General features: G+C 42.3%; 2 protein-coding genes across 2 annotated transcripts; one reads left to right on the top strand and one right to left on the bottom strand.

The window, feature by feature from the left end:
• Positions 1-758: 758 nt before the first annotated feature.
• LOC306865693 (MORN repeat-containing protein 5) lies at positions 759-17,366 on the bottom strand. Its single transcript, XM_079410443.1, has 5 exons — positions 17,091-17,366; positions 16,148-16,295; positions 14,188-14,299; positions 13,949-14,080; positions 759-1,113 (listed from the first exon to the last, which is right to left on the bottom strand). Exons 1-5 carry the CDS (start codon positions 17,135-17,137, stop codon positions 1,016-1,018), a joined length of 537 nt encoding a protein of 178 aa, XP_079266569.1. The 5' UTR covers positions 17,138-17,366; the 3' UTR covers positions 759-1,015.
• A 53-nt stretch (positions 17,367-17,419) lies between these two features.
• LOC306866110 (NADH dehydrogenase [ubiquinone] 1 alpha subcomplex subunit 8-like) lies at positions 17,420-19,970 on the top strand. Its single transcript, XM_079411133.1, has 4 exons — positions 17,420-17,587; positions 18,155-18,318; positions 19,386-19,551; positions 19,676-19,970. Exons 1-4 carry the CDS (start codon positions 17,537-17,539, stop codon positions 19,811-19,813), a joined length of 519 nt encoding a protein of 172 aa, XP_079267259.1. The 5' UTR covers positions 17,420-17,536; the 3' UTR covers positions 19,814-19,970.
• Positions 19,971-22,430: the final 2,460 nt, after the last annotated feature.

The raw sequence follows: 22,430 nt of genomic DNA, 5'->3' as shown, positions 1-22,430 counted from the left end.
CTTTCAGTGGTATTTTTGCCATGAGCCCTGGTTAATTTCTGTCTCTGGTATGAATGCATGGGCCAGTGTTGGGTCTGTGTGCACGAGTTAAGCAGGAAGCAATCACAGGCTGATGATGGAGGAGCTGGCAGACCCTTCACGGGTCAGTGTGTGCAGTAATGACTCCATCACTGATTCCATCGCCGTCACATACAGGAATTCCCTGTCAGTCCACATCACAGGAATGATCTTGTATCCCATGTTCTGTTTCAAAAGACCCACTGAGACATAATCTTTTCACTAGCCTATCCTCTCTTCACTCAAACACACACACACTTTTTTTAAATGCAGAAGATTTTGCATTACATTTCCTTCGAGCTGAGCAATCTAACTCATTCACATCAGTAAAACAGTGTATTCAGCTGTTGAATGTTTTCGCAGTACTGGTCATTTGCTTGGGCAGAATACAGCAATGATGTAACATTTTCTTACTTGAGTTTGTACCCAAACTCCACTATTATCTATTCAAACATAGTTTTGTCTTAAGAAATAAACTGTATGTAATGGCTTTTAAAACCTAAACTCATTTAATGATATTTTATTCTATCATGGGTTGTTGTGCAGCTGTTCTTGAGATTTTTTTTCTTCTAGTTGGACTCTTTCACTTCTCATAATAATAATAAAAAAGAAAATAAAGCACATATAGTATATAATAAACATTTTTAGAAAACTGCTCAATATAGAATTTCTTTATGCTTTTGCATATATAGGACTTGTATAAGTTAATGCAAACTTATGTTTTATTTTTCCATTAAGCATTCATTCACATTAGGCTATATGATTTCGGTGGGTAGCAGTTTTAAACATGCCAGTGTAGTGGTAATCACTAATTTTGAATTATATATTTTTAAAGTGAAAATATTTTATTTCAGTTCAGTTTTGGAAAAGAAAACAGGATTGAGAAACAAATTAATGTCATAAAGCTGCATCAATGTGTCATTCAGATAGACAATGGCCTGCCTGTGTGTGAGTATTCTCACTTCTCCTCTAGTGTGTTGCCTCTTGGACAGTGGCCAGTGAACTCATCCCAGCTCTTCCTGCAGGTCTGCACGATCCACTCGTGTTCCTGGTCGTCTACAAGGGCAGATAATACATATTTCACTCATTTTGATAAGGAAAACGCATTCTATGTTTGTAATAAAAGCATGGAGTCTGCAGGTGTACAGCACATTTGTAAATGAGATACATGCTATTTTTTCCTTTCTGATTGTTTGGTCAAAAATCGAGCTCCAAAAGGCATGTGTCAAACTCATTCATATGCGGTTAAAGGCAATTTACATTTTTTACGTGCGGGATTAAGACAACAATTATGAAAATTCGCTCTCAGCAGCCTACTTCACGCAACAATCAATCACTCCCCTTTTTTTCTTCGTCTTCCCAGAGATGATTCCGCAACCAAAAACAGTGGATAATATACTGCTTTTTGTAAATGGTTAAAACTGAAAGGAGTTGCTAATTGCGGAGCGCGAGGTAGTTCTGCTGCTGGTGCTGAATGTGAGCGCGCAGCTGCACGCACTTGAGCACTCACCCCCATGAACGTGGCGAACTGGGCCTATTGTTGAGAACAGGTCTTAAGCTCTCCTCTGATTGTCGGTAATTGCACGCGATGGCCCTAAACGGCCTCTCCACGTGCCTCCCGCCACTTCTACCTGGCTCCCGCGCGCGGCAATTGAGACTTTTCCAGCACGCGACCGGTCCATTCTGCGACAGCTGCACGCTAACGTCTCACTTCATTCAGTCGCTCCCACCTCACGCTCTCCACATGGAGGTCACACTCGAGAGGAACATTTCATCACTATTTTAAACCAATTAATACCTCAGAGGACGCTTCAACCAATGGCTCATAGACAAGGTCGGTCTACAATTACGTCTCGGTAAACGGGTTTTGGTAAATGGACCGAATTCGCACGGTTATATTTGCACGAAATTAGCACCTCAGTACTTATTGTTTGCCTGGCATTCATGCACTTGCTAAATTCATAGGCTAATACAATCCTATTTCAGAGCACACGTGTCACTCATATCAAATCTACTGCAAATAAATCATCCGCAGTATCAGTCGTCGAGGGCTGAAAGGGTCTGTAAATTATACTTTTGACATACGATTTACATAACAGTAATGTTTCAGATTAAACTGCGTAACAGGTAAGTCTGTATTTCCACCGTAGACATCAATAAAAGCTTATAAAAGCAAAGTTCTTATATGTAATATATCATATCTAACACAGCAGTGTGAATAGAGGCTTCCACGGTATTGGAAACAAGCACCACAACAAAATGTATAGGCAAAAATATTATTCCTGCTGGATAATTTGTTATTTGTTAACAGGCCACAAATCGCTCCCTATCAACGCAAAGTTCTGTCTTTTTGATATCTTTGGGCCAATTCACAATTTCATAAACAGTACATGGTCCCTTATGGTCCCTTTATTTGGACAGGATTCCCACGGTTATGGAAAAATACCAGGGAATGTTAAAATTATGTTTTTCAGTCAGAGAAGTTTTTATTCTATAAAATATGAGTGCAATTTCAATAAAAAAAATTATTTTTTTAATCCTTGTCCAGTAACCACAAATGACTGGAATAGTCTTTCATATTTCATTCACAATTGCACATTCATTGTGGCAATGCTGTTTAAAGAACTGTCTTAGCCCTCATACTTCCTCAAACTTTGCTGAAATGAATCTCCTTGAATTTCCGTAACCCATATAACCATCTATTTGTTTTCATTACTAATGTTTAGTTTCTTTTTCTTGGCTTTTTTAAATTCTGATTTCCCCCTTATCAATTTATTGCTTTTTTTCTTGTCTTTTGTCTGCATCTTTTTTGTTTATAGTACTTTTTATTCATGAGAAAGTACTCCATGCAATCCCTTTTTTTAACTTTCCCAACATTTGCTTTTTTTCTCTCAGATTTATTGCAGTGCCTGTATTTTGTACAAAACACAAATTACTTCTTTGTTTCTATAATAATCTGCTTTATGCTTCAGTCAACCCTCCTTTTTTCATACTCATGTTGAGCCCTCACTCAGGTGGCCTAACAAATATGATACACAGTCTTCCACGATCAAAGCCCAGGAGTCAGAAGGGAAGCTGTTAAGTGTACCTTGTTAGAAGGTGTTTATCTTAATCATTAAAATACAATCAAAAGGAAAAGTGTTTCCTTCCAGAGATGCACTTTTTTATTAATGGCTTTAGGATCTCTGATCATGTGAGATTATTCAAAGGCTCGAGGAGCTGAGTGTGTGTATCATCAACAGCTGGATGATCATCTTCTGACAAGGTTTGATATTACCCTAAAGCAGTGACTTGTGGCTCAGGCCTGGGCTGTTTTCATTGGCGAAGGGATTTTAGAACATGACCCTTTAGCAATTATCACAGAAGCAGGAAACCACTGCAAACCATATGGCAGTAGAGCTTCATGGCTCAAGTGAAGTTTTGTGTTACCAAGGAATAGGTGCTAAAACAAGACAAAAGTAGTATTGTTTAAAAAGCATAATCGCCGTCAAATACCCAAATATTTAATTGAATAGAGCAATATATTGCTTAATGATATGCCAAGCAATACTGTTTCTATTTTTTCCTCTTTTATTAAAATTCATAATGCTAACAATACAGAACTTCACTTGTCCTGCACTGGATAAGAATAATATCCTCATATGATAACTGAATTTACAATGTTTTCCTGGCAGACAATACAACAACTAAAACTCTCATAGACTGAATTAGGGATCTGAATCATAGAGACCAGAATATTACAGACATTTGGGGTGGACTCTATGTACTTGGGCCAGTAAGTAACCATCTAACGACATAGCAATGCCCTAAAAACCACCCAAACACTTTAGTAACCTTATAGCAACCACACACAACATCCACGGTGAAGTTCTGCATGGGCAATCACCACTCAGAAAATTATAAAAGTCACATTAAGCATGAAAATAAACTGTGGATTGTCCTAAATATGGTCTATATATTAGTATGTCTTGACAGGTCAATCAAATTTAATTACTGTAAATGGAGTGTATCAACCTCCTTCGCTCATTTACACACAGTGTTATTAAAGCTGGTTGTAAACAGGATTTCCAGTCCTATCATAAACTAAACGCTTGCCTCCTACTGCCGGCTTGGCTCCGGGTAGTTTGCTACAACCGAGACACCCTATGTACTCCCTAAAGCCTATAATCCTGCTACCTCTGCTGGGCAAGGCTCATTACAAATGTTGTGTAATGAGAGGGGCCTTATTGACGGCCCCACTCACATTTCAAAGCCTTTCTAGCCAGGAAGGAACCGGTGGAATCATCCCATGTTTTTATAGCAGACAAACCTCATACTTCCCTTCTCTCCAGGAATCTTATAGGGGAAACTGGTGTAGTGACAAATAGGTGTGTCATTATGGAATGATTTGGGTAATGTAATTAAAATTCATTTTTAAAATACATTTTTTTAGAAAAGAAAAGTTCTGTCCAAAAGATGCCACTGCAATGCATGGGCATTCTAGGTGCTTACAAATTGGTTACTGACTGCTCCAAGTCAAAAGAGCCCACCTCCCAAAAGAGCTCAATCCTTTACAATGTTCTGAATCCTAGCTACAATTTGGATACTCGTTTAAGTATCTCATTCAAGTTGCCCGTTAAAAACTGTAAATCAGATAACTTAAAATACTAGCCGTCATACACTGTCAACTTCGTAGCATCATAGACTAAATGACTGAAGATCACACACTACCAAACTTTCAAGTCATTCTGAATAAAACAAACTCATGCAGAAACATGCATCTCATTAATAAGAGATGCATGACCGATGAAAACAACCATGTATGTAAAGTTGTATGTAAAGAGTTGACTGCAGTAGTTGTTGGCTCTGTGTTCTGAGTTAAAAAAAATTATCCAAATGCATTTGGATTCAGCTCCACATGGGTAGACGCCAGGGCTTGTTCAGATTGCAGCTGGACTTGGAGGTAAGTGACATTAAAAAGGTGAGTCATACACTACATTATGGGCCCTATTATACACCCGTGGTTTTTGCTAGTTTCAGCCCGATGCAGTTATCATTTTCACGTCATGCACCACATTGTTTCAATAGCAAATGCATTTGCACCCATTTGTGCGCTCATGGGTGTGCTGCTCTGAAAACGAGGTGTATTCAGGTGCATTGTTGGCGTATTGCTATTTGAGGCAACTGAAACAGACTGTGCCTTTGACCAACTAAAACCTGGTCAATGGCACAGTATTTTTTTATTTATTTAAATAGTGCGTTAGTAATATGCGCCTATAGGCGGGTCCACAACGCATACACTCTGCTTATTACACACACACACAGGCCCCTTGTGCCTCAGCCGGCCGCCAAGTCCTCCAGGAAGACGACAAAGCGGCCCTGACGCGCACAACCCGGAGATGGAGGAATTTGCTCTTTCCCAGGAGACGACAAGGTTAGCATCGCTCCTTCCCCCGGAGGAGGGCCGGGTGGAGAATCTTGTGTTTTCTTCTGTTTCTGTTCCGCCACTGGCTCGAGGGCCAGTGGTACCCACATTGTCAAAGAAAGAGCAATTTCCCTTCCCTCCGGGTTCCCAGGTCTGCGGGCTGACAGTGTGCGACGTACTGCCTCCTCACTCTCACCCGAGACCCATATTGCCAGTGGCCAAGAGAGTGCGGTCTGGGGACGCGATGCCTCCCCGCGCACCTCTAGCCAGTCCCCCCGGGGACTTAGGGAGTTTTGTGGGGATGAGTCAGAACGCACCGCCTTCTGTTCCATCCAACCTTACTCCCCCTCGCTGCACCACTGCGGGCACGTCGATTGTGCCTTTGGTGCCACTTGCACGGTATCTGGGGGCGTGGCTTGCGCTACCCAGCCCGTCTCGCTGGCTCATTTGCACAGTTCGATTCGGCTATGCGATTCAGTTCGCCAGGCGACCTCCCAGGTTCAGTGGCATCCTCGAGACTTCGGTGGCAGTCCGAGATGCACCTGTCCTGCGCGAGGAGATTGCTGTCCTTCTGGCAAAGGGTGCAATCGAGCCGGTCCCTCTAGCCGAGGTGAGGCAGGGGTTTTACAGCCCCTACTTCATCGTGCCCAAGAAAGGCGGTGGCCTCCGGCCAATCCTGGACCTGCGAGTCTTGAATCGGGCCCTACACAAGCTCCCGTTCAAGATGTTGACGCAGAAGCGCATCGTCAAATGCGTTCAGTCCGCGGATTGGTTTGCAGCGATCGACCTGAAGGACGCTTACTTTCATGTCTCGATTCTCCCTCGACACAGGCCGTTCCTACGGTTTGCGTTCGAGGGGCGGGCATGGCAGTACAGGGTCCTCCTCTTCGGGCTCTCCCTGTCTCCCCGTGCCTTCACGAAGGTGGCGGAGGGCACCCTTGCCCCGTTACGGGAAGTGGGCATCAGGATCCTCAACTATCTCGACGATTGGCTCATCCTGGCCCGGTCGCGAGAACAGTTGTGTGGTCACAGGGACCTGGTGCTCCGGCACCTCAGCCAGTTGGGGCTTCGGGTCAACTGGGAAAAGAGCAAGCTCTCCCCTGTGCAGAGAATCTCTTTTCTCGGTGTGGAGTTAGACTCTGTGAGTATGACGGCATGTCTCACGGACGAGCGTGCCCAATCAGTGCTGAACTGCCTGAGTTCCTTCAGAGGCAGGACAGTGGTTCCGCTGAAACAGTTTCAACAGCTCCTGGGGCATATGGCATCCGTAGCCGCAGTCACGCCGCTCGGGTTGCTTCATATGAGACCACTTCAGCACTGGTTACACTCACGGGTCCCGAGATGGGCATGGCGCCGCGGGACACATCGTGTGACCATCACGCAATCGTGTCGCCGCTCTTTCAGCCCCTGGTCGGACCTTGCGTTCCTACGGGCCGGGCTGCCCTTAGGACAAGATGCCTCCAGCACGGGCTGGGGCGCTACATGCAACGGGCAGGCAGCCTCGGGGCTCTGGACGGGGCCTCGACTGCTTTGGCACATCAACTGCTTAGAGCTATTGGCAGTGCATCTGGCCTTAAAGCAGTTCCGGCCACTGCTCCTAGACCAGCACGTGTTGGTCCGTACGGACAACACTGCGGCTGTTTCGTACATCAACCGGCAGGGAGGTCTACGATCACGCCGCATGTCACAGCTCGCCCGCCATCTCCTCCTCTGGAGTCAGTCACAGCTCAAATCGCTGCGTGCCGTCCACATTCCGGGGGAGCTCAATCGTGCAGCCGACACGCTCTCACGACAGCTCACGTTCCCCGGAGAATGGCGACTCCATCCCGAGACGATCCGGCTGATTTGGAGTCGATTCGGGGAAGCCCAGGTAGACCTGTTTGCTTCCCGCGAGTCCTCCCACTGCCAGCTGTATTTCTCCCTGGCCGAGGCCCCCCTCGGCACGGACGCACTGGCACACAGCTGGCCTCGGACTCTGCGCAAGTATGCGTTTCCCCCAGTGAGCCTGATCGCACAGACACTGTGCAAGGTCAGGGAGGACGAGGAGCAGGTCTTGTTGGTTGCGCCATATTGGCCCACCCGGACCTGGTTTCCGGAACTCACCCTCCTCGCGACAGCCCCTCCCTGGCGCATCCCTCTGAGGAAGGACCTTCTTTCTCAGGGGCTCGGCACCATATGGCACTCGCGTCCAGATCTGTGGAACCTCCATGTGTGGCTCCTGGATGGGACACGGCAGACTTGAGTGGCCTGCCACAGGCTGTGGTGGACACCATCACTCAGGCTAGGGCCCCTTCAACTAGGCAAGCCTATGCACTGAAGTGGAGTCTGTTCGCGGACTGGTGTTCTTCTCGTCGAGAGGACCCCCGAAGATGGACGATTGGAGTAGTGCTTTCTTTCCTGCAAGAGAGGTTGGAGCGCAGGCTGTCGCCCTCCACCTTGAAAGTGTACGTGGCTGCTATTGCGGCCCATGTCCCTGGGAAAGCATGATCTCATCGTGAGGTTCCTGAGGGGTGCCAGGAGGTTGAATCCCCCTAGGTCACCCCTGATGCCCTCCTGGGACCTCTCTATAGTCCTGGCTGGACTTCAGAGGGGTCCCTTTGAGCCGCTGGACTCAGTCGAGCTGAAATTCCTGTTGGCTAAGACAGCGCTCCTGACCGCGCTCACTTCCATCAAGAGGGTCGGGGACCTCCAAGCATTTTCGGTAAGCGAAGAGTGCCTTGTGTTTGGGCCGGCCTACTCTCACGTTGACCTGAGACCCCGGCCTGGATACGTGCCTAAGGTTCCCACCACGCCCTTCCACGATCAGGTGGTGAACCTGCAAGCACTGCCCTCGGAGGAGGCAGACCCAGCCTTGGCGTTGCTGTGTCCCGTAAGAGCGCTGCGCATATACGTGGACCGCACCCGGAGCTTCAGAAGCGCTGAGCAGCTCTTTGTCTGCCACGGAGGTCAGCAGAAAGGGAAGGCTGTCTCCAAGCAGAGGTTGGCCCACTGGATAGTGGATGCCATCGCCTTGGCGTACCAATCCCAAGGCGAGCTGTGCCCCCTCGGGGTGAGGGCTCACTCCACACGGAGTGTTGCCTCCTCCTATGCGTTGGCGCACGGCGCCTCCTTGGCAGACATCTGTAGAGCTGCGGGCTGGGCGACACCGTACACTTTTGCGAGATTTTACAGTCTCCGCATTGAGCCAGTCTCTTCCCGTGTGTTGGGTAACAGGTAAGTTGCGGGAAGAATTGGCCGGTGTCACGCCTGCTGCGCCATTCCCCCTTACCCAGGGATATGAGCGCCTATTCTCTCCTCCAGTTAGTTCCCCGGACGGCGAACCCTGGCGGAGTTCCTCCAGCACGCCCGGCAGTCAGACTGGGCGGAGCAGTCTGACGCCAGGCCCAGTACCGGTGTTAGCTTGCCCGGGTCTCCGGTCAGCCCCTGTACTCGGCTAGGTGCCCGTGTGGCCTGATTCCCTTCGGGTGATCCCACACATGTATTCATCCACAGTACGGTTTCCCTCACGGTAAACCCGTGTCTTCCCTTTGACAGAGCTCTGTCAGACCCTGCTGGCAGCCCTCCTCCCTTCTCCTAGGTAGGATCTGCCCCAGGATCCAGGCGTATGTAGCACTGCCCCAGGCTTGGGCCAGTCCATACCAGTGTCTCCACACGTTACCTCCCTTCGGGCAGGGTGTGGCCTCCGTAGCGCCCTTCTCCGGAAGGCTCACTTCCCCGTCGTTACTGCCGGGCTGTAACAACAAACAGGAAAGACTTGAAGAAGTATTTCATAGAAGGTCGAAATCCCTTCCGATTTCTGGGGAAAGGAACAGCGGCTTGGCTATCTCCAGCAGCAATGTACTCAGTGGTCCCTGCGGGCGCCAAGGTTAGCGAATTTGCGCTGGGGCGATGGGAAGGTTGCGAACTTCGCATTGCATTTGTCTGTCACGCGCTAGCTTGTCAACATCTGCATGCGACAAGGTCGTGACGGGGTTCAGGTTGTGGCGCTTTCCATAGACCCCTAATGTTGTCACGACATAACTCGTAGTGAACGACAGATAGGGAACGTCTCGGTTACGTACGTAACCCTCGTTCCCTGATGGAGGGAACGGAGACGTTATGTCCCCATGCCACAATCTTGAACCATCGCTGGTTGCCAGGGACACGTTCTCGGCTCCTCAGCGGAAAACCTGATGAGTGGATGCACCTGTCGCCCTTTTATACCCGTATGCACGGGGAGTGGCTCAGGTATGCAAAATCCACTAGCCAAATTTCATTGGTGTTTTCTCTTATCAGAGGCAGTCGGGGCTCCCAAGTGAGTCCCCTAATGTCGTCACGACATAACGTCTCCGTTCCCTCCATCAGGGAACGAGGGTTACGTACGTAACCGAGACATTCCCTAGTGTTCTGAAAGAAACTTAAAATATCAAATACTTTTGATATCCTCCAATTGGATGGAATAGTCTAAAAATAAGCCAAAAATTTTTTTAAGTATCCATCATATACTATGAGAACTATGTGATATTTCAGACTGCCCAAAATCTTCAGACTGGCTCTAACTTTTGGCTACTAGTGGTGACTCATCCAGACTGTAAATTTGGCAAAACGTTTGGGCAAAATTTATTTGGTGTATTCCAGCTCACCTCTCCTCAACAAGCTGCAAGATCTGAGGTATCATTCATCTCCGCAACACAAACAGTTACATGCCAATGTTAAATACTTGGGGTTAGAGGTTTAGAACAGACAATAGTGAAAGAGCAAATACCACTAACTATGTATTTTCTGTTATTTTGGTCATTTAAATGTTTTTTTTTTTTGGTCATATAATTTTCCCTTTTTTGAAAAGAAAAGCCATATGGCTGTAAACTTGATTGGAATATGCAGTTACTGTGTTTTGGTCTTCTTGGATACAAGACAAAGAGGAGGAGAATCTGGTTGACTGGGGCAGAACATGATATATGGAGGAGACTCAGTCTGCCTCGTGCCCATCTCAAGGGGCAGTCCTACATGACACGCCAGCAAACACTGGTTGTAATAACCCACCCTCCCTGACTTCAAATGACCAGTGTGTTGAGATTCTTGAGGGCTTCCTCCCATCTGCTTTTCTCTTGCTCTCCAACCGGCTTCAGAGTTGGCCTGCAGCCTGGGCATTTCCGCAGGCCTTCCTGTCCAGCCTGGGCTGCTGCTGCCTAGGACTGCCACCCCCATCATGCCTACCTCCTGGATCTGACTGTTTCTCTGCCCCACAGCTGTAGTTGGGACTTGTCCTTCTTTCCTCTCCTCCCAAAAACATCCTCCCACAGGGAACGTGGTTCCTCTTCGTTTGCCTCTGCAGCGTCTGCGCCCTCTGTGATCCTCCATCCTGGAGGGAAGCTACTTGCAATAAATTCTGTCTTCACACCCATTTTGACAAATGCACCATCACCTCCAGGCGATAAAAATAAATCCATAGGATGCACAATATTCCATATTGTAATACGTTTCAACATAGAAGATGACGTTGATTTGAAGGCCAGATGTATGTTTGAATGGTAATTCCGCTATGAAGTCTATGTGAACAATTCCTGCTCCATGGGACTTAGTCAGGGTAGACGTCATGCTTAATTACCACTGGTCAGATCTCCAAGCAGGACCAGGGATTTAAAGGAATATTTCACCCAAAAATTAAAATCACCTGTTGCTCCAAACCTGTATGAATTTGCAGATTTTCACATTTTTGGTGTTGCACAGAACAAAGAAATTCATGCAGGTTTGGAACGACATGAGGGCGAGAAACTAATAATAGAATTTTCATTTTTAGGGAAACTATCCCATTAAAGGTTGAGCCAATGTTGTTATGTTGAGCAGTCATAACTGGTAACTACGGCTTACGTGATATGTCTACTTTATTGTAAGTGGCGTCAGTTTGAAAGCTCCTACTTAGAATGTGAATGTAAATGCAAATGAAGTCTGTGATGTGGACTCTTGTGGAAGCGGGTGGGCTTTGGCTCTGGGAGTCATAACCAGGATGTGGTTTAATGTGACAGGTCTGCACTCTTGTGTAAGTCTCGGTCTCTGATGTTTGCTCTCACTTTCCAGCCGCATGTGGTAAGGATGTAATCCCAGAGGCCTGGAAATTATCTGATCTGAAGACTGAACAAGTACCACACTGACGCAGAAGTGACAGTGTGTTTTCTAACCCTGAATAGAGGCATGGAGTGACTGACACATGGAAATGTGTACGAAAATGTAGGAACACAAATAACTGTCCAATATGAAGACACATATACACATATTAGTGTAACTTGGAAGTAAAATATCAAAACACATAGACTGTGCTAAGCTCAGAAGGAATATCAATATCTACTAAATAGTTGATATTGATAACTATATAGTTGGTCTCAAAGCTAACAGATCCAGACTGGCCACAAACACTCAAGGGCTGGAGATGCGTAACACTTTGTAAATGATGGGTGTTCTAATTCTAAGGAAATCTGCAGTGCTCTCTGCAGATTTCTGTAGGCGAAAAAATCTGTGGGCCTGATGGCGACCCATAAGGAAGAAAGAAAGATTGATTTTATTAGCATCACCATGCTGCTACTATTCCTTTACCCCACACAGATTGTGTTTCTAAACAATATCAATAAACAGCTTCCAATTTACTGTTATGAGCTCTGCTTCACAGAAGAAAATCTGTATGCGCTTCGATACAGAACTCTTCTGACATCTGTTCAGGATGTGTCTGTCTTCCTATGTTATAGTAACTGTAGATGTATGAAATAGTCACGCAAGCTCACAATCAGACTGTGACGAAAGCTGGGGCTGCAGATCTTGTTGCATGTAGTTGCTTTAGACAGTGTTTACCAAATTATGCATCTCATAATACTGGAAAATACAGCAAACTGCCAAATTATTCCCAAGCAAACTGCCATATACAGATACCTGGATATGAGAGCAGAAAAAAAAAATTGTGCAGCAGCTAAAGATGTAAGTCTGACACATGTATACATAGAACAGTAATTTTAAAAAATGCAGATACAATACATTATCACGTTTTTATACTCAATATGCAATATGTCATATTGAAAATTAATGCAGATAAATCTAAAAGTAAAACTAGCCAATGTGACAGTGCAAAGATCATAAATTGATCTTCACAGAGCAACATGACATGCTAGTGTTAATTTTATGTTTACGCATATGACTGGTTATGTTTTATGTGCATATTACAAAAGAAACGGCACGAGAAAATATACCATAACACATTGAAGGTTACATTTATAGAATGTAATTCCACAACTTGGTAATGATGGCAATTTTATTTTCAAAATAAACTAATTATAATATATCATTCACTTCTATTCAAACTGCAAAAATAAATGATAGACTCTACACTTTAAAATTTTTTAAAGTTTTTAATGGTTTTGAAAAAACATTTATTTGATCAAAAATACAGGAAAATCTGTAATATTGTGAAATATTACTACAGCTCGAAAAGACTGTATTATTTTAATATATCATTTATTCCTGTGATACAAAGCTGAATTTTCAACATTATTACTCCAGTCTTGCAACATGATCCCTCAGAAATCATTCTAAATTCTGCTCAAAAAGCATTTTCAGCATTCTTTGATTAATAGAATTTTAAATACATTTTTTGTAGCATTGTTCCATGTATGATCTGTTTTAGTTTAGTTTCTGTCTCCAGTCTTCCTGCCTCGTTTGTTTCCATGGTTTTTGATTAGTTAGTTACACACCTGTTTTCTGTTCCTCCCTGATTACGTTTAGTATTTAAAGCCTGTGTTCTCCCATGTTCCTTTGTCTGCTATTATTTTGGATTTACGTTTGGTTGTGTCCTCCTCAGTCATTGGATTACTAAAAGAAACTCTTTGATTTTGATTTTTGATTTCTCTTAACTTTTTTTTTTTTTTAAAGGAATAAAATCTATTACATTGTAATATATAATACCCAACATACAAACATATAGATACATTCAATAAATTAATTTAGGTAACAAAGGAATGATTAATTCCACAAACTTTTCTAATCAATAACATGTCTAGGTCTTGTGCTAATAAGGGGTTCTGGCCTCCTATCTATAAGGCTGACATAATGAATTCACCTCAAATCAGAGATCCCACATCGGGCACTGGAAAATGTGTTTTACATTTTCCTTGAAAACAATTCAAATGACTACAGCACAGAGGCATGTCTGCCCGAGAGAAAAGACCTACAGATGAGTTATGTTACAATCTCACTGCTCAATCTTTAGCTCTACACTATCTACATGCATTTAGCTAATCCATTTATGCCACTCTAATGCTTGTGGTCTTATGTGTTCCAGGTGGAAGGACCAAAGGCAAATGTTTGCTAAAAGGTACTTCAGATCCGAAAAGTATTGAACTAAGAAATATATTGAGATTTCGTGGATTTCATGGAATATTGTGTAGGAAATTGTGAATGACTTGCTAACATACACTCACTCACAGACTAAAACTAGCTCTGGCACTGCATGATGCATTCTCTTACCTGCGTTCCTGAGAAAATTGCCATCATAGTCTTTGACGACTCTAGTGCTGGGATCATAAAAGCCATCGCCGCTGTCATAGCAACCATCAGGGATGGCCCGCGGGGGGTCTCGATCAGTTACCTGGGATTCTCCTATTCAAAGACACAGTGAGACTTGTTTTCATTCTTATATTTTTAGAGAATTGTGCTGCTTAGCTGTAAATGATCACACACAATAATTCTAATAATTTCAACCATACCTGCTGGTTTGAGGCCATTACACCTCTCAGAGTAGAAACGCCTGTCTTTTCCATCACAGTAATCCCAGTCTGTTTCTTTATACTCCAGGCCATCAGAAAATGTGTGCTTTCCCTATGTGTAACAAAAACATTTATTCCAAGCATTTACTAAATGCACATTTAAAAATGTAATTGCATTAAATACACAATATCAAATCAAGTGTCATCTGTTCAAATGCACTCAATAGCAAAGTAACCACAGGTTACTCATTACAACTATCAACATGACCCACTAAATATATATATATATATATACTATCAGTATAGATAGATAGATAGATAGATAGAATGCCTTGCAAAAGTATTCATACCCCTTCATTTCTTTACGTTTTGTTTTGTTGTTGCCTTATGTTAAACTGCTTTAAATTACTTTTTTTTCCCCACATCAATCTACACTCCATACACCATAATTGTAAAGCAAAAAACAGGTTTTCAGCATCTTTGCAAATTTATTAAAAATAAAAAACTAAAATGATTCCATTGCATAAGTATTCATACCCTTATCTGGGACAATTGAAATTTAGCTCAGGAGCATTCATATTGCTTGTATATGTTACTGCACTTCAAGTGAAGTTAACCTGTGGCAAATTAAATTGAATGGGTATGATTTGGAAAGGCACACGTCTTAATAAAAGGTCTAATAGCAAAAACAAGCCCTGAGGTCAAAAGAACTGCCTGTAGAGCTCAGAAACAGGTTTGTTTCAAGCCACACATCTGGAGAAGAGTTCAGAAAAAAATTCTGCTTCATTGAAGGATCAGAAAAGGATGTACCCTTAATAGAAGAAGTTTGAAACAACCATGACTCTTCCTAGAGCTGGCCTCTTGGCCAGACTGAGCAATTGATGGAGAAGGGCTTTGGTTAGAGTGGTGACGAAGAACCTGATGGTCACTCTAGTTGAGCTCCATGATCTTATAAGCAGATCGGAGAAACTTACAGAAGGACAAACATCACTGCAACACTCCACCGATCTGGGCTTTATGGCGGTGTGGCCAAACTCAATTCTCTCCTCAGTGAAGACACATGAAAACACACTTGGAATTTTCAGAAAAGCACCTAAAGGACCCTCAGAATCTGAGAAACAAGATTCTCTGGTCTGATCAATTCTAAGCATCATGTTTGAAGGAAACCAGCTCCGCTCATCACCTGCGGAGTAGCATCCCAAAAGTAAAGTGTGCTGGTAGAATCCTCATGCTGTGGGGCTGTTTTTCAGCGGCAGGGACTGAGGGACTCGTCAGAGCAGAAGAAAAGCTCAATGCACCAAAATATTTGAGATAGCCTTAATGAAAACCCAGTCCAGAGCATTCAGAACCTCAGACTGGGCAGAAGGTTCACCTTCCAACAGGACGATGAACCTAAACACACAGCAAGAGTGGCTTACAGGCAACTCTGTGAATGTCCTTGAGTGGCCCAGTCACAGCCTGGGATTAAACCCAGTCAAATATTTCTGGAGAAACCTGAAAATGTGCCTCTGCCCCCATCCAACCTGACAGAGCTTGAGAGGTGAGGAGAAGAATGGCAGATAATTGCCAAATGCTGATGAGAAAAGCTTGTCACATCAAACAAAAAAAGACTTGAGACTGTAAAGGTGCTTCAGATAAATATTTAGTTAAGGGTATGCATACTTACGCAATGTATTTATTTCAGTTTATTTTAATAAATTTACGAAGTTGTGACGATTCTGTTTTTGCTTTGTCAATATGGTGTATGGAGTGTAGACTGATGTGGGAAAAAAAGTAATTTATAGCGGTTTAACAAGGCAGCAACATAACAAAACGAACAAAATGATGGGGAAAGTATGAATACTTTCACAAGTATTTTTTTATTTTATTATTTTTATTATTTTAGAACAAATTTTCGATACTTTCTTAAATATGAAATATGTCGAGTTATCAGCATGATCATTAAGGAGGAGGGGAAGACCTCTTTGCATATTCCTTTCTCCCAAGTTCCCTCATATTTGCTTCCATTGGGGAAATGCAGCACTCCTTTTCCATGGAACATGCCATCTTTCATCTCTCCGACATATCTGGTGTGAGTGGGAAGTGTGTATTCACCCGTCCCCTCCATCCTTTGAAAGACAACATGTGATGAGAGGAAATAGACAGCTTAATTCACTTCTTCCTTATTCTTAAAATGACTGTATCTTTAGTATCACAATAGTACTGCTACACTGATACGAACATGTTGCAAAAAGGAACGTGATTGTTATATTATACATTGTCATTTGTGTTACTTTAAAAATGAGTCGTATTTAATGGCATGACCCTTGATTAGTCAGTCATGAAAAACAATTAAAATATTCAGGAAGTCACATATAAAAGACATAATTCCATAACCTTACAATTCATTAAATAATGTGAAATAGTTTCACTTTATATTATTTTATGCATTTAAAATTTATACAAAAGAAAAAAAAAATGAGTTTACCAGATGCCTGAAAGAATCCTAGTGCCCTTAATTTGGTCTAGCACGTGTTACATTTAAAGTTATTTATTTATTACTCACTTTGTTTTATGAATTTATCTATATGTATGTATAAAAATGTATTTGTGAAGACCTTTCAATTCAATTCATTTAGCTTTATTGGCATGACAAAAGCACATTTTGCATTGCCAAAGCATGCATAGGAAAAGAGAACATACACAACAGAGTATTTTGGAACAATATAGCAATTGAAATAACATTTGAACAAGTAATATTGCAAGAATCCGTTTTCTCTCTAGCTATGCTCGTGAAGGTATCAATAAAAACGGGAAACATCGTATACAATATTATATATAACTAGAGTATGGCACTCACATAAACTTAGATTCAAATGATAGGGCATATAAATACCATCAGCCATCATTAAAAGTTGATTTACCTGCCATTATTGTAATCTCCATCATAACTGCTTCCCATAAACTCCATGTTGATCAACAGCAAAGCAAGAGCGTGATACTGTTTCCATAGAAACACAACCGAGACTTTACATATTTAATGGCAACACTCCTCTGGGACAGATGCCACGGTCATGCATGAATAATCGATGGAATAAATGATAAATAATCATTTCAGGGCCAGGTAAATGTTTTGAAAAGTACTGGCAGAAAAGTAGTGCCATAACTTTGCGTTCTGTTTGGAGCCAAGATGGCGCTACAGCGTCTCAGTTTCCACACGCATGACGTTATCGAAAGGCGCCCGTAATTCTTCGCGCATGCGCAGTGAACTGACCTTCTCCGTGCGGCCTCGTCCTGCTGCAGACGAGGACGTTGTGTTGTGAACTGTCAAACTCATTTTAGTTAGTTTTGGTGGACTAAAAGTCGCACCATGCCCAGTGTGGTTGAGGTTCCGACGTTGAAGGAACTGAACGTCGAAGAGGTAACTTTACGTCTGAAAGGATGGAAACGCAGCCAGGTGTTAGCCTGAAGCTGCAGGAATAGCACTGCTAACGTTAAGTTCATTTAAACGTGTTCAGCTAGTATTGTAGTGTATCCTGGTTAGTTAAGATCAGAAAGAAAGGATGGATTTGAAAGAACTGGAAACTGACTTGTTGACTAAGTTACATTAGTGTTGTTTTTAGCAGCTTGCTAAGAGTCAATGGTTGCTTTCATATTTTGTGGTAACGTTACTATATTTCTCTCTCTCTCTGTGTGTGTGTGTGTGTTAAGGGTAATATAATTGACAGCTTTTGTCTTTTATAGCAGACTATAAAATAGGTTATTGGGTGAAAAGGCATGCCATGTGATCCATATAATTTTGGAGATTAATATCTAATGCCGTAGCAAGAGTTTGCATTAATAGCCATTTCTCTTTAATGTCATGCATTCAATTCCTCAGAATTGCTCATATATTTCTTGCTGGGGAAAATAATGCTTTCACTTAAAGGTGAATCATTTTGTCCTGCATTATATGTGATCTCAGGACTTTTTTCTGTTTTCTGTGCAGGTTAATGTGTCGTCGGCTGTACTGAAGGCGGCTGCTCATCACTATGGCTCTCAATGTGACAAGGCCAACAAAGAGTTCATGTTGTGCCGCTGGGAGGAGAAGGACCCCAGAAAGTGTTTGAAAGAAGGGATGAAAGTCAATGAATGTGCAATCAACTTCTTCAGGTACTCAAAACTTTTACCTGTTTGTCCTGACTTTTGCTTCAAAATCTTTAACATTTACATTTATGCATTTAGCAGACGCTTTTATCCAAAGCGACTTACATTGCATTCAAGTTACAGTTTTTACATTTTATCAGCTCTTGCTTTCCCTGGGAATCGAACCCATGACCTTGGAGTTGCTAGCGCCATGCTCTACTATTTGAGCTACAGGAAAGTTTAAGATATGTGTTAATTATGAGCACATTGTATTTGTGCTCATAATTAACACGCATGTTCATAATCCAATATTTGGTAATAATATAGTAGAATTAGATATTTATGAGCACTTTGTGTAGATGGCTTATTTTTTAACAGGAACACTGGAGAGTGTAACAAGGTGGGGGGGGGAGTTCTAAAAAATATTTAAAAAAGTTGGGAAGTTGTTGTACCCTGCGTGAACAGAGTCATTAAATTTTAGACCAATGCAATAACATTTAAAGTGATTGTTCACCCAAAAATTTTTTCATTAATTACTCACCTCATGTTGTTTCAAACTTGTATGAGATTCTTTCTTCTGTTGAACACCAAAGATACTGGGGGAAAAAATACTATGGAAGTCAATAAGGACCAGCGACTGTTTGGTTACCAAGATTCTTTAAAATATCTTCTTTTGTGTTCAACAGAAGAAAGAAACTCATATGGGTTTGGAACAACCGGAAGGGGATTAAATGACACAACTTTCATTTTTGGGTGAACTGTCCCTTTAACTGGCATTTTCAGGAAAATGAACACCCTCACCTGGTCAAAAATGACACATTTTGAAAGTTAAACTGGAAACATTTACAAAAAGCAGGAATCATTATTCAGGATATTTTACCACAAATGCAACAAGAACAACAACAACAAAAAAGAAAGGTTGCTGTCTAAAGAAGCATTGTGTGTCATGTGGATATCAGGTATGTGTTTTTACTTTGCTTTTCAGGTATGCCATGATTTGTTATGGGCGGTTAGGACACAGTGTAAACCCCACTATTGGCATGTAATTAAGTTTTTTTTTTTTTTTTTTTTTTCACATATTGCTTGACCCTCAGGCAGATAAAGGGGAACTGTGCAGAGTCCTTCACAGAGTACTGGACCTGTCTGGATTACTCTAACCTGGCTGAGCTGCGCCACTGCCGCAAGCAGCAGAAGGAGTTTGATAACTGTGTGCTGGAGAAGCTGGGCTGGGAGAGGCCAGAGCTGGGAGACCTGTCCAAAGTGGGTCAATATATCCATTGCTTTGTTATTTTAAAATGAACCAATTTATATTAGAAGTGGTTTCAATGTCTGTTTGGGCTCCTGGTCCATATCCTGTACTTTAAACATTTGACCTCTCCCACAGGTGACCAAGGTGGCAACCTCTCGGCCCTTGCCTGAAAACCCATACCTTTCAAGACCAAGACCTGAGCCCAATACTCCAATCCAGGCTGAGCTACAGCCATCCAAGCACGGCAGCCGCTTGTTCTTCTGGAACTGGTAATGAGGGGCAGTCGCTGTCCTATTAATGTCATGTTCACCATCTACGTGCTTCTGACCAGACGAGAGACAGTGTGCCAGTGGTTGCGCTGTAGTCCTTATGTGTTGTGTAGAAATGTTAATAAATTTTGTTCATTCAAAACATATTAATGAATTAAAAAGATTTCATTTAAACTTGGCTTCAGTTTGCTTATTGTGTGCTTTTTATATAGTTTTGATTTAAGAATGTTCTGGGTTCAATACAATGCAATGAAACCTGAAACAATATGAGCAAGTGCACCTAGGGCAAAAGCTGCTTTAAACGCAAAGGATGGTCACCCCAAATATTGATTTAATTTATTTAATAGAAGTTAATTGATAAAGAAAATATATTTATGACATTATTATTTTGACAGCATCCTCATTTTAAAGCATTTTTACACAAGTGCCTAAACTTTTAACAGCTTTGCAGGGAGGTTTCTTGAAGCATCTTGGAGATGTTGCCACAGTTCTTCTGGATTTAGTCTGTCTCAGTTTGTTCTGTTTCTTCATGTCATTCCAGACAGACTGGATGATGATCAGATCAGATGGCTATTGTCTCATTGTGCAAACAAAAATCTCACTGGATTATTACAATTAATGGCAAAATGAATGTTTGGAAACGTTAACTGATATTTCCTACTGACACACTACAAAATGTAGAAATAACTGACTTAAAACCATTTTTAGCTGGTGAAAGTACTAGTGTTCTAATCATTTTGTCCACCACTGTATTTTGGAAGATATTTAATAGTGTACGCTCTGCCTATATTTAACATATTTCCTTTACTGCCATCTAACCCTCACTTAAAATTTATCTTTCAAAGCTTAACAATTCAATAACACTGTTAAATATAATTTTTAGCTAATCTGAATACCCAAAAGCTCAAAATAGTGTATTTTAATGTTTATTCTAGTGTGATGCCTTTACCTAGGCTTCACTGAAAGTGTATTACTTAAAATCTGTTAGTTTATAATACGATCATAACTTTATAAAGGTGCTTTCTTTCATTCATTCAGCTGGCCTGCTGTTCTGGCCAAACATCAGCTCCTGTCTTAATCCAGCGGTATGGTGTGTGTTTCAAAACCAGATTGTGGCTGTGTAGTGTCATGGACCTCAGGGGCTGGAGACTCAGTCCCCTCGGGTAAAAGCCAATTTCCCCCAGAGCTCCCTCCTCACTTCCTTACCAGCCCCTGGAGCAGGACCGTCTCAGCAACACTACAAGTTCAAAGAGTCAGTAGTGCACAGCCAGAGCAGCACAGGTCAATTGGCCCTACAGGCAGCAGCACTGCTGTCTTAAATAAATAAACCTGTGTGCAAAGATCCATTTTTCAGCGTATTTTCATAACAGGTTTTCGAATGTTAACCTTGCACGCAGGTAAAAGACGCTCATTGTCCTAGGAAAGTGGCGCTGTATCATTCTCTATCAATGTGGAGTGTTTTCTGGGAGGTCCCACATGTGACATTTAATCAAACTGAGGAACTAAATTTGTTCTTTTTTTCCCTCATATGTGCAAATTTAGCTCAAGAGTCGCTCTTGCCCCATACAAGTCAAACGTCATTCTGGATGAAATTCGTACTCTTTGAAGAACAAAAGTAAGCTGATGTCAGATTGCAGCCCGAGAGGCACTGCCGAATTTGCTTCGACATTTCCTTGGCTAGAGAAATTTAATAGAGCAGGGCCAGCTTTGTGCCAGTAACAGAGGAATTATGGGATATGAGCCCTGTGGGTATCAGATCAAGGGAAGTATGACACATAAAGAGTACCAGTTAACACTGGGGCAAAACAATAAATGTAAGCTTACAATAACAAGATATTTATGTTATAATACAAGGTCGCCTTATGTTCAAATGTTTTACAATAGGGTCATTGCTAAAATTACCAGGTCCTGGGACAATTTTTTATGGGGTCTCTCTGGTTGAAGCTCACTGGCAATGATGCTTAGTATAGTAAACTGTGGTTTGAGATGGCCTTGTTTCCATGCTGTAAGCGTTTATAATATGTGTTTGTCCAAAAACACGGTGATAGATGTTAGAACTCATCATAAAATTATTTAAAACTCCACCCTTATTACCACAGCTGCAAGAGCAAAGAGACAAAATATTCATCCTGGCAGTCATAATTTTAATGCTTAGCCAGTCAAGGCCAAGTTTTACTCACAATTAGTTCAGTTTCATGTCAATCATTAATGGTGTTTGCTAATGTACGCATCACTAAACTGTTAAAGGTTAGTGATCTGATCACCTCAAGTCATACAACTTAAGTAGAGGTTCAAATTTAAATGTACACTTTTAGTGGACAATTAAACATACATATTAGATATAGGCATGCTATAGGCTTTAATTGGAGTGGTTTTGGGATCATTTTTAGCTGGTGTGTTTTTAGATATGGATACGCAATCCACATCTAAAAACACACCAGCTAAAAATGATCCCAAAACCACTCCAATTAAATAAAGTATCCAAAAACCATGAGAATGGACCAATATGGCCAGTCTAGGATGCTTTTTGGCCTGATGTTTTGTCTAAATCCAGGAGTGGCTATTTTCCTTTGAACATCTATTTGTGATGTGGTTCAATTAAAGGAATAGATCTCCAAAAA

This window comes from Barbus barbus (genome assembly GCF_936440315.1).
Source record: "Barbus barbus genome assembly, chromosome: 47".
Taxonomy (NCBI): domain Eukaryota; kingdom Metazoa; phylum Chordata; class Actinopteri; order Cypriniformes; family Cyprinidae; genus Barbus; species Barbus barbus.
Note: the sequence above shows the minus strand (reverse complement) of the source record. Positions and strands in the feature narration are given on the sequence as shown.